Source organism: Mustela nivalis, assembly GCF_964662115.1.
Source record: "Mustela nivalis genome assembly, chromosome: 11".
Lineage (NCBI taxonomy): Eukaryota > Metazoa > Chordata > Mammalia > Carnivora > Mustelidae > Mustela > Mustela nivalis.
In genome coordinates this window covers 40,418,528-40,431,573 of record NC_139030.1, presented here as the reverse complement: position 1 = coordinate 40,431,573, position 13,046 = coordinate 40,418,528, and the positions used below count along the sequence as shown (strand labels likewise).

General features: G+C 38.8%; 1 protein-coding gene across 9 annotated transcripts in view; it reads right to left on the bottom strand.

The window, feature by feature from the left end:
* Positions 1-13,046, bottom strand: part of ZNF385B (zinc finger protein 385B) — a 408,464-nt gene that overhangs the window by 181,376 nt on the left and 214,042 nt on the right. For 4 of the 9 annotated variants that reach the window (XM_082689365.1, XM_082689372.1, XM_082689371.1 and 1 more), the window contains one exon: positions 6,868-6,939. The exons of the other annotated variants lie outside the window; for them this stretch is intronic. In XM_082689365.1, the coding sequence (XP_082545491.1) occupies positions 6,868-6,939 (72 nt within the window). The remainder of the gene's footprint in view (positions 1-6,867; positions 6,940-13,046) is intronic. 9 annotated transcript variants of the gene reach the window in all.

Genomic DNA, 13,046 nt, shown 5'->3' with positions numbered 1-13,046 from the left:
AAAGCTAGGTACTATATGATTCTACTCATGTAAAAGTCTAGAGAAGGCAACTACAGCTATGGAGAACAGCTCACTGGTCACCAAGGGTTAGGGACACACAGAGGGTAAGACTAGAAGGGTTCAGCACAAAAGAGATTTTTAGAGTGATGAAACTGAACTATGATTGTGATTGTACTTATATAAATCTACATATATATTAAAATTTCTAGAACAAAAGAAGTCCATTTTATTCTACGTTAAAAATAAAAAATCTCAGCACAATGTTAGTTCACAGAAGATACTCAATAATAGCCATATTTATAAGTATAAAATTCAAAATCCTGAGCACTGTTTTAAGACACTTACTTAATCTGACTCTTTTACTAGATTCTATAGTTAGAGGTAAAACAAACCCCCCAATACTTCCCTTGATGACACTTAAGCTCAGGTACATTTGGAACTGCTAGTGTTGTGAAAATAATATGAAAGCTCAAATCCTGAAGTTTGCCTCCAGTCCTGCTTCTAACTATAGGAAAGCAGATATAACCCATTCTATCATCACTGTCCTAAATACCACAAAGTTCCATTTGTTAGTGCCACCAGCGTTTGATGAAGGTACTGATGAGCTATTAACTTTTACTGAGTGATTGCTCCCTCTGGGTCTTGGGCCAATACCTATCTATACCCCGTTCTCTCATTTAAATCTCAGAACAATCCTACCAGTGAGGTCAAATCATTCCAAGATCACATAGCTCAGAGTCAGACCACACAATGCACACATGTAGCCACTGTGTGAAGCCAGCCCTCATTCTATGTTATCAAGGCCCAATATTTTCCAAAAATAAGTGTAACAGGAAAACTGTCTTTTATCCTATGTCCTGTAAGTCACAAGTTTTTTTAAACTCACTTTCAGAGGCACCTGAGTGGCTCAGTGGGTTAAAGCCTCTGCCTTCGGCTCAGGTCATGCATAATCCCAGGGTTCTGGGTTCAAGCCCTGAGTCGGGCTCTCTGCACAGTGGGAGCCTGCTTCCTCCTCTCTCTGCCTGCCTCTCTGCTACTTGTGATCTCTGTCTGTCAAATAAACAAAATCTTAAAAAAAAAAAAAAAAAGAACTTGGGGCGCCTGGGTGGCTCAGTGGGTTAAAGCCTCTGCCTTCGGCTCAGGTCATGATCTCAGGGTCCTGGGATTGAGCCCTGCATCAGGCTCTCCGCTCAGCAGGAAGCCTGCTTCCTTCTCTCTCTCTGCCTGACTCTCTGCCTACTTGTGATCTCCGTGTCTCTAATAAATAAATAAAATCTTAAAAAAAAAAAATGAACTCACTTTCAGAGAATTTTCTATTCTAAACAATTTGATCAAAGATTCATTCTCATTGTGAAAATTCAAATCAAGATGTCAAAATCTCCAAAGATAATTTTACAACTTTATATTCCTAACATTTTTTGGATTATGGGTGATAGGATTGGGACAGGAGACTAAAATACAACATGAAGAAAGTCTAACTCCATCATGTGATCAAACCTCGCAATCCCTGGACTTCATCGTACCCTATACTTCCTCCTATTTTCCTAAAAATTATCCCTTTTAACATCTTTCCTATCAAAGTGTGTTTGAAATGGTAACATAGGATGTCACTGTCCAAACTTCCTGACTTAAAGTCCCATTTTTGTATATTCTGTTACATTTTACATAAACCACATAATTTTTTTAAAGTTTTAAAAAAGTTTTTAAAAGTTTGTTATGAACTATTTTAAAAATGTAAAGAATGAACTATAATTTCTCATTATTATTTATTGGCAAGGGGATGGCTTCACTGTAGTTTGTGTGATCCTTGTGTGTAATTCCTGTTAGGGAATGAGGTGAAAAACATTAAAATACGGATGGCCACACGCCCTGTTACCATGTCATTAGATTTACAAAGCAAATGAGAAAACCACCTGACTTCACTGTGGCTCAGCACAGCAGCTGGACAACTTTGGTCACTCTTAGGAGACATGTATCATGACACCCAATCTTACAAAGGAGAAACTCTGACAGCACGGCTGGGAAATGCTAAAATTTTCAGGGCTCTTTCTTATCTGGTTTTCATTCCTAATTCCTGGACTGCTGATAGAGGAAAGCCTTCACTATCAAATAACTCTCTATCTATCTGGGGAAACAGTAATACATATCACAGTCTTTTTTTGGATTCTGACGTACTTAATAATAACAAGAACTAATACTGACTGTGTTCTAGTATCAGGCAAAACCCTAACGGCTTCATATGCACCACTGAATAAGAAGAGGAGTTTTAAGATAGTCCCTGAGTAGTATACTGTTATTCATGAGACTCAAGCTTTATGGCTCCCCAAACAATTCATGAAGATCCACACAGTGCCAAAAGCCTGGGAACTGCTTATGCCATCTGAAGAGGCTTCCCTACCCCAACCTGCTGAAACCCCCCTCCTTCATGTAAGTCCTAGCTCAGGTTCTACAGAGCCTCCTCATCAGCCCAGCATGACATGTGCTGTCCCTTCTTGAAGTCTAGTAGCTCAGGGCTCATGGACAGGTGTCCCTGAAGACCTCTAGGATCAGGCCTGTGCTCCTCTTTACTAAAGGGAACCGAGAAGGAGAGGCCTTGTGAAACTGTACTTGTAGACATGCTCACCCATGTGCCTTTTCTCTCTGTAGAGGGAACCATGGGTTTCCTTTGATCATTAAAGGGAATCCTAACTTTGGGGTTTAAAAACCATGTTAGGTCTAATCTAGTCCATCTTCTCTGTCCCATTGCCTTCACCTCAAGTCAGCCGCTTGCCCCTGAACACTGCAATTTTTCTGTCCTGCTCCCCTGCCTTTGCACCCCGCCATACTCCATGTTCCACAATGCTACTAGAGTGATCCTCTATTTTATTTTATTTTTTTTTTTTAAGATTTTGTTTATTTATTTGACAGAGATCACAAGTAGGCAGAGAGGCAGGCAGAGAGAGAGAGGGGAAAGCAGGCTCTCAGCTGAGCAGAGAGCCCAATGCGGGGCTCCATCCCAGTACCCTGAGACCATGACCTAAGCCAAAGGCAAAGGCTTAACTCACTAAGCCACCCAGGTGCCCCTAGAGTGATCCTTTAAACACTTAAACCTGATGTTATATTCAAGTCTGTGATCTGGTACACACTTCAGAGTGTGTCGAACACAAGAAGTGCTTAGTAAATACCCACCGAAGAAATGGAAGAATGAATAAACAGCATATAGTCTGAGTCCTCAGCCCAGGACCCTGTAATAAACCTCCTTGACTTGCTCCCTGTGACACCCCAAGACCCTGGAACCTATGGGTTTGGGCTGTAAGTGTAATGAGATATATGCTACTGGGCCAAAGGAAAATCACAATCTCCAATCAGTGAAGTGAATACATAACAAAATGTGCTTCTCGTCCAAGTGTCACACATAAAAAGATTACAGTAGCTTGGTTAGGAGGCAAATTTTTTTTTTAAAGATTTTTATTTATTTATTTGAGAGAGAGACAGTGAGAGAGAGCATGAGCGAGGAGAAGGTCAGAGAGTGAAGCAGACTCCCCATGGAGCTGGGAGCCCGATGCGGGACTCGATCCCGGGACTCCGGGATCATGACCTGAGCCGAAAGCAGTCGTCCAACCAACTGAGCCACCCAGGCGTCCCAGGAGGCAAATTTTTTTGAGTTAATTTATTATCATGGTTTTTAAAGACTTATTTATTTGTTTGTTTATTTTAGAATGGCCAGGGATGTCTTCCTTTGGGGAGAAGATTTCAAAGAGGGGTTACACAAATGAATATACTATTTTAACATATAACCATAGATAATAAGCAAAGCTGTAATCAAGAAGCAGAAAACTGTAAGGGATTAAAATTTCATACAAACATTTTTTTTTTCAGTTGCCAGTATCAGATGTCATAACTTTGACTTTCAGACAGAAACAGACTGCCCATTCTCCAGGTCAGGCTGACACAAACTCATCCTTGCACCCAGAAGCTCAAATTCCCATGTTACATTTTATCTATATGTAAATAGAACACGAAGCAGCTGTGAATTTCTATTATAGTCCAGAACAGCCTCCAGAAAAAACTGCCCACATTTCCCAGTTAGCACAAAAGATCCCAGGACACTACACCATGGCTGAAGTTGTCCCTCTAATAGCCTCAAACCCTCAAGTTCCCTAAGCCCCAAAGGACTTTTCTTTTCTCTCCCTTCTTTTTGTGTGCCTGTGTGAAACATCTTCCTGTTTTCTCAATTCTTAGAATCTGCATTTATTGGTTTCTTCCCAGGTGATTTTATGTATATTTTTCTCAACAAAATGCATTAATTTTAAAGAACCCTCAAGTATATTTCCATTTGTAGATGCTGTTACCTTATTTTTTCCCCAGTTTCACTGAGAGACAGTTGACATACATCACTGAATAAGTTTAAATGCTATAGCATGATGGCTTGATTTACATATATTGTGAAACGATTACCACAGTAGGTTCAAGTAACATCTCACTTCCTATATAGACCTAAAAAAAAAAAGAAAAGGAAAAAGGAAAAGTTTTCTCCTTGTGATGAGAACTCATAGGATTTACTCTCTTAACAACTTTCCTGTACCTCATGCAGCGATGTTAGCTCTGGTAGTCATGTCATACATTATAGCACTGGTTCTATTATTATAACTGAAGTTTTGTACCTTTTGACCTCTTATGTAGTTTCTACCTTTTGGCTGTTGTAAATGATGTTGCTATAAACATGGGGATAGGGTGCAGACATCTTTTGGAGTATGTATTATTTCCTTTGGATGTATTAAAAGTGAAATTGCTGGATCATACACGGTAGTTCTATTTATTTTTTTGAGGCTCTTCCATACTGTTTTCCATAGGGGGTGCACCAATTTACAATCCCAGCAACAAAGTACAAAGGTTCACTTTTCTCCTCATCTGTGTCAGCATTTATCTCTTGTCTTTTTGATATGGTCATTCTAACAGGTGTGGAGTGACATCTTACTATGGTTTTAATTTATGTTTCCCTAATGAGTAGTTATGTTGAGAATCTGTTTATGTACCTGTTGGCTTGGTATAACTTCTTTGAAGAAATGTCTATCCAGGTCCCTAAAGCTCTTTTAATCTTAAAGCCAATTCAAGCCATGTCCAACACTGAGGCTCCCAGCCTGGAGCTACTCAGAGCTGTCTAGAGCCCCCTGGCTCCTGGTCTGCATACCACAGAGCTAAGTCTTAAGACTTCAAGATCACTGAGGTCCAAATTAGCAAAAAGGTGATCATAGAGCCATAATCTCCTGCTTTAGTGGCTGTGGTATTGAAGTAAGGTTTCCTTCAATAGCAGCTATATCAGACACAGAAAAGGGTAGTTATATAACTGAGAAGATCCCAGGGATGGAGGAAACCAGAATAGGATGTTTAGGTCTACAGAGAATTCATATAAATCTCATTAGTTAAGGACTACCTACATTAAAGAGCTAAAACAAGAGCTAAAAGTATCGATAATCACAGCTGCTGTGTGTTGGGGGGGGGGGGAGGCCAGGGGGTGGGCAGGGAGGTGGAGGCTGAGAGAGACTCAGGAAAGAGAAATGGTCTAAGCTAAAAATACTGGCAGATAATGATTTTTTTTTTTAATTCACTCTTCATCTTCCTGAATAATTTTTTTTCTAAAGTATAGTCCGCATGGGTGATAAGGAGGAAACTTGGTGATTCAGAAGAGGATGTCAGAACAGAACAGGTAAGGACTGGCAGAGGACTATTCAGCATGGGGAATAAAAGCTACAGGAGGGTAACAAAGGTATCCCCATATTGGAACAGTCCAAGAACCTAGTGCTGCAGCCTGAGGAGGGTAAGGAGGGCTTCCACACAGAGGCATGGGGCTCACCCTGCAAATGGGCTCTTGGGAAATGGGTGGGATGAAGAGTACTTCCACATGGAAGGGCTGACTGTGGGTGAGGTTACTGGCAGTCCTGTGGTGTATCACAGCCTACGTAGGGTAAAGAAAGCATGTGTACAAGGAAAAAATGATAGTAGCAATGGGAAATTGGTCACAAAGGAACAGATAAACCAAGTAGATACATTAAAAAATAATTGGACAGTCTGGGTGGCACAGTCGGTTGAGTGTCCCGCTCGGTTTTGGCTTGGGTGGTGGTCTTAGGGTCATGAGATTGAGCCTGAGTGGGGCTCTGAGCTCAGCACAGAGTCTGCTTGAGACTCTCTTTCCTGCTCCCCTCTCTCTCTCAAATAAATAAATAAATAAATAAATCTTAAAAAAAATCTTGTGGAGAAGTGAGTTAAAAATAGTGAAAGGGAGATACAAAAATAAATGTAATGTACATGTGTATACACTTGTCTGTGTGTGCATGTATCGCCACATGTATGCTCTGTCCACTGAGAGGACTTGAGACCAACAATATCCCCCAAAGAAGTGAGCACATCTATCACCCAGATCTTGGTTTCTAAATACCATCCACCGAAGAAACTGGGACTCCAGGAGAAAAGGCTGAAATCAGGACTGCGGTAAGGGAAGTACAAGATAAACATGAAATATCTTACTATGCCACAGAGCAAGGAGGTATCAAAAAACTGTGGGTCTTCTGAGTCATAAGGACACAGGATTCAGCTTGAAAGAACCCTTGCAGCCTAATCTGGGACAATTTACACATCAAAGTAAATGATAAAGGATTATAACTGAATAAATAAAATGGGAACCATGATGTATATGGATAGAAATAAACAAATGGAGAATCTAATGAGGAATGCGATATTTTTATGGTTTCAAAGTACCTCTCTACAAGATGCTTACTAGTTGTAAATGGGAAGGAAAAGAGTAACTCTGTGGTATAAAAGCTGGGACAACACCAACATTACAAAGAAATTAAAGTGAACATCATCACTAATAGGAGAAATTAACATCACCTGAGACCTGGCAGAATTCAATCAGAGGAACAGAGCATTGACTCCATATTATTCCTGTCCGAAATTCGTAACCTAAAATTAGATGAAACATTTAAAAAATCCAAATTGGTCTATAATTTTCAAGAGTCAAGATCATGAAAATTAAACAAAATAAAACAAAACAACAAAACCACTGGCAAACTATTCCAAGTATAGAAGACTACATAGACACGGTATCTAAATGAAATGAAAGATTTTGAAATAGATCACTTTACTAAAAATAGATTCTTTAACTATTAGGACAATCGCAAAACCTGAATTGTATCTGAAGAGAAGATGTAGAAATACATCTATGTTAAATTTCCCAGTTCTGGTGATTGTATTCTAGGATACTTACTTGTTTATAAAAAATAAATACCAAGATATTCCTGGGAAGTAGGATAACTCACTCAGAAAAACAAATGTTGTTGATATTACATTACACATTTTCTACGCATTCGATTGTGTTTAAGAATTTTTTTCAATGTCTTTTAAATAAAAATGAGATAAATATGTAAGTCCTATGGCAAAGTTATAAGATATATGCAATAAAATACTAAATGAAAATATTAAGGTACAGAATATATCATATAATACTATTGTGTGCCTGCAAACATATATATGTATGTATGTTTGTGTGTGTTTTGTTTTAGATTTTTATTTTGTTTTACTCTGAAACAAAGCACAAAATCCATTAGCAAAGTTTGTTTGGAGGAATGAAGATTAGTGGTTTGGGGGAGAGGAAAGAAAGATTTTACTTTTCATTACATATCTTTCTATATTAGGTTCTCTCATATTATGTTTTAGTTTTAAAATTTTAAAGTTTGGAAAAAAAATTTTAAAGTTTGGCTGAATAAAATAAAATCAGTACAAAGTAAAATTTTAAAGCATAATTCTGATCATAATATTATTTGTATTTACCAATACTAGTATCCTTTCTCTAAAATTTGACAAGACTAGCAGAAACAAAAAATATCACCACTGGAGACCCAGTGCTTGGCACAGAACCTGGTACGTAGGTGGCAACAATCACATATTGTTGAACAAATGCATGAACTAGTAATTCATACACATAATCATTACCAGCCATATGATTTCATTATTTGTTTTCTTTTTGAAACAAAGAAGGTCTGTATGTATTGTCATGTCTGTAATATATAGGCTTTATTCAAAGTAACAAAGTTCCTCTGAAGACATTACAAGACTAAGAAAGTAGAATGAGAGATCTCAATTGGAAAAGAGCCCAATGTGGGGCTTGATCCCAGGACCCTGGGATCCTGATCTGAGCTGAAGGCAGATACTTAACCAACTGAGCCACCCAGGTGCCCCTGTAATATGTTTTTGAAGAAAGGAGAATGTTTGGAGTATGAGAAAGAAATAGATTGTGATTCCCATTTAGCTCCATTATACTGATGCCCCATGTTTAGGACACCGGTCTAGGAGAATTTTTGCTTGATAAATAGGGTTTCTATATTCAGGCACAAACAGAAAAAATGAGCATATGTGAGAGAAGGTGACATACATTATTCAAGATAAGGCATGCTGGAAGATAGATAAGAGCCCAAGTAATAGATATTGCTAAATGTTGAAAGGATAATGTAATATCCTTCATGCTTGGGCTTGGTGCACAGGCTGTGGGGTTTGTTGTTGAAAAAGGGATCCCATAACAAACTGTCATTTCGAAAGTGGCATTGTGCCTTTTTCAGTCATTTGGCTGTATCAGTAACTCACATTTATCCCATATACGGTGGGTAATTTATTGCCTTTATCGGAAGTAGAAGAAAAGCCAATCAGTAAGGTGAGGTGGTGAGAAACCAAGACACAAAAGTCTTTTGTGGTTATCTATATAACATTATCAATTTTCTTTGAATCAATATGTCACAGCACAAGACCTGGTTGACTGATAGCTAACCCTTTTCCTGTCTTGCTAGACAGCTAAGCGGCATTAAATCTACTAGACAATTGATACAGTCATACCCTGATACAAGGTAAGAATTGATTAAGCAAAAAAAGCAGCATAATAGTTATCATCGGTATCAAACATTTGGAAACAATGCCTATTGATTCCCTTTTGTCATTGACATTACTCAGGGAGGAAACCACAAAGACATACATTAATTTAGCTGAATAATATAGGTGAAAGACTTTAATATCTTCAGAGTGCATTTCTGCTCCCAAGATGTTTTACCATTTGAAGAAAATCTGACAAAAGGGTCAAATTATACAAGTTGTCTGCAGAGTTAGGTAACTAACATAGGATAAACTATTTTCCTTATTGAGCTGTAATTGACATACAACATTATATTAACTTCAGGAGTACAATATAATGATGGGAGCATTTGTAAAGATAAATTTATTTTTAAAGTATGTAAGGTAAATTTTGAAACAATATGTTCCATAATGTGTTTTCAGATAAAGAACTTCTAAGTGCAAAGCAATGCATTTAGTGGTTAGTCTAGAACAAAAAAACAGTTACTGAGCAAATATGCTAACAGTGTCCAAACAGTCTAGAAAAATGGAGAAAAGGAGATATTTGTTGCCCTTTTCTAGATTAATAATTGGACATATTGCTTTGCATTTCGAAGTACTTCAGCTAGAATGTATCTGGAGGCTGAAGAAAAGTGCAATAAACATTATATTATAAAATACAGCTAACATAAGTATAAAAATAAGTTTATACTTTTTCCAGTCTCATGGACACACTGTACTATACAGCACATAAACCCCTTAACCTCGGGGCGCCTGGGTGGCTCAGTGGGTTAAGCCTCTGCCTTCAGTTCAGGTCAGGATCCCAGGGTCCTGGGATTGAGCCCCACACTGGGCTCTCTGCTCAGTAGGAAGCCTGCTTCCCCTGCTCTCTCTGCTTGCCTCTCTGCCTACTTGTGATCTCCCTCTGTCAAATAAATAAAAATAAAATCATAAAATAAAAAAAAAAACCCTTAACCTCTTTTACCACAATAAATAAATAAATAAAAACACAAAGCCCCAATTCTAGTAAGACAGTCTCTGAGACTAAGTTTTTAAAAAAAAATTATTTTTATTAACATATAATGTATTATTTGCCCCAGGGGTACACGTCTGTGAATCATCAGGCTTGAACACTTCACAGCTCTCACCATAGCACATACCCTCCCCAATGTCCATAACCCCACCACCCTCTCCCGACCACCCTCTCCCCAGCAACCCTCAGTTTGTTTGGTGAGATTGAGAGTCTCATATGGTTTGTCTCCCTCTTGATCCCATCTTGTTTCATTTTCTCCTTCCCTACCCCCCAAGCCCCCCACTCTGCCTCTCAAATTCCTCATATTAGAGAGATCATATGATACTTGTCTTTGAGACTTAGTTTTTTACAGAACTCCAAATATGACCTGTAAGTTGGTAAAGGAGGATCCGAATATTGCTCTGGAGAGGCCTCCTAGGTCCTGAGTGTTCAGCCTACGTCACAATACCACATGTACAGGCTAGGGTTAAAGTAGGAGCTATCCCTATGAATGCTGGAGAACTGAAGAAGATTATCTTCCTCATGGGAAGTAGCTATATTAGTTTCCCTTTTCTTTATGAGGGACATCTCTTCTCAGAAAAAAAATAAGGGAAAAGAGAGTCAGAAGAAATTAAAAAAAAATATTCCATAGGAGTGTTTCTATTGTTTAGAAAGATACAACCTCAATGGGCATGTCCAAACTGTATTGCCAGAGAAAATTAGTCTTTGTTAGATTAAAACTAGGGTTGTTGAGCATCCTTTTCAACCTGTCAGGGATCAGCCAACTCTGGCCTGGACAGAGTGTTTTAAGGCAGAGATTTGGAAATATGGCGAGGGCTGTGAGTAGTTACAGAGTCCACAGTTACAGCTGCTCAGATATATAAATAATGCCAACCGCTATTAGGACAACTTTTTCATGATAACATGGTTTCATTTTTCATAGTTTTGGTGAGTATTTTTCCAGAGTCCAGGTCTACACTACTGGTATAAAGTACATGTTCAAGGATCTCTAAAACCATAGTTTCTAAAGAATCTCCTAATTGAGAATCATGTGGTTTATCTCCAGTGTTAATATTGAGCTTAAAACTGTTTCATGCGTGTTTGAAAGAGCTGAACAGTTTGTGCCAGTAGATTCTGGGAAACGCTACTTTTCCAAGTAAGTACTTATGGGACTCCTATTAAATAAAAGCAACACATTGCTAACAGTGAGGCTTTAAGCTGCTCGCCTGAGCAGCCAGGAAACTGGGCAGTCATGGCTATTACTATAACTCTCATAGTCATCCTCATCCAAAACAATGGAATCATTGGCTAAACCCATTGCTCTTGACACTCAGCCATTGTAGTTATTTGCATATCTACTTCCCAACTAGATGGCCAGTACCCTGAACACTAAGATATTTTATTAACTTCTCGATCGCTACATATACAAGCATTTATTAAGTACTCAGGAATAATTTTTGAATGCTTGACAACAAGAACACTAGAGTATGATAAACACCTCACATATTTATCTGGTAACCCTGACAGTTCAGAATTCAGCTAAGCACCAGAAAATGTGCCTCTTCACACCCCCACCCCTACCCCTCAAATAAGCATCAGAAGATCAAAGGTTCTTTTTTTTTTCTTTTTCTTTTTCTTTTTTTTTTTAAGATTTATTTACCTACTTGAGAGAATTTGTGGAGGGGTAGGGGCACAAGGAGAGTGGGGGGAGAGAGTCCCAAGCAGACTGTGCTGGGTGCAGAGCCTGCCTGGGGCTTGATCCCATAACCCTGACACCACGATCTGAGCCAAAACCAAGAGTCTGATGCTCAACCAACTGCACCACTCAGATGCCTCTAAAGATTCTTAAGAGAGTCCCTGAGGTCTCAAAGATTTAGCATAGAAAAAAACTGAGACATAAACTCCTTAAGGGCAGAAGGTTTTTCTGCTTTGCTCACATCAATATATTTAGGGCCTTTACTGAGCAGAATAGATGCTCAATAAAGATGTGTTGCATAAATGACTACAATGACAGTTATGTCTTTCCTAAATGAACAGAGAAATGAAAATAGTTGAACTCAGAACTAGGAGCTAGAGTTACTGTAGACATGGACATCTGTGACACAGACCAGCTGACATCATAGGATACCAGTAGACTACAGAAAAACATGGTCAAAAATGCAGAAGCATGACAAGTTGGAACCATTCCTTTTAGAAGCAAGCAGATCCCAATCCCTTACAGGACCCTGTGCATTATCGCTACACAGTTCAACAATTAACATTTGCATTAGGGATTCTGAGTCAAATAAAAATTTAAAAGCCAATCAATATCTAGAATATTAAAAAAAAAAAAAAACCTACAGAGGAAGATGATGCACTAAAGGAATACTTTTTAAAAAAAAATTTATTTTTTCAGTGTTCCAAGATTCAATTGTTTATGCACCACACCCAGTTATCCATGCAATACGTACCCTCCTTCATACCTATCACTGGGTTAACCCATCCCCCCACCACCCTCCCCTCTAAAACCCTCAGTTTGTTTCTCAGAGTCCACAGTCTCTCATGGTTTGTCTCACTTCTCCTGCCCCACCCCCGCCCCCGATTTCCCTCAATTCACTTTTCCTAAAGGAGCACTTTCATCCATTATTGTTTGAATTATATACTGGATGGGAAAGATTGTTCTGAGAACAGTTCAAGAGATGGTGTGTTCTGGTTGTTCTCTGCTCCTAGATCCTCTGCCCATTCTTTATGGGAAGAAGGGAGAAGCTGGAGTATTTCTTTTAGTCTCCCTTCTTGCCTACATCTGGTGATGGCATCTTTTTAGGGTAACACATTCTGCTGAGTAGTCTCCCTTTCAGCCTCCAATTTCAGCTCTAACTAAACTTAAGACACCTTCATGAACTGCCTCCCCCTTCTCCTTTAAGAATGGGACCATTTATGGTTGGCCAACAGGATCCTTGACATGTATTGCTGGCTCCCTTCCACCTTACCACGCCTCAGCAAACTGGTCCTTCATTAAATTCTCTATGTAAAGCCCAGCTGATTAGGCTTTCAATCAAACCATTTGATCCACCATAGAACAGTCAGGGCCTTCTTACTTTGGATGAGACTTTAAAACTAATTATGTCAGGCATAAGTTAATTATCAAACCAACCCATCTCTATTTCCTCCTACTACATGAAAGTGCCCTATAAGGCTCTCA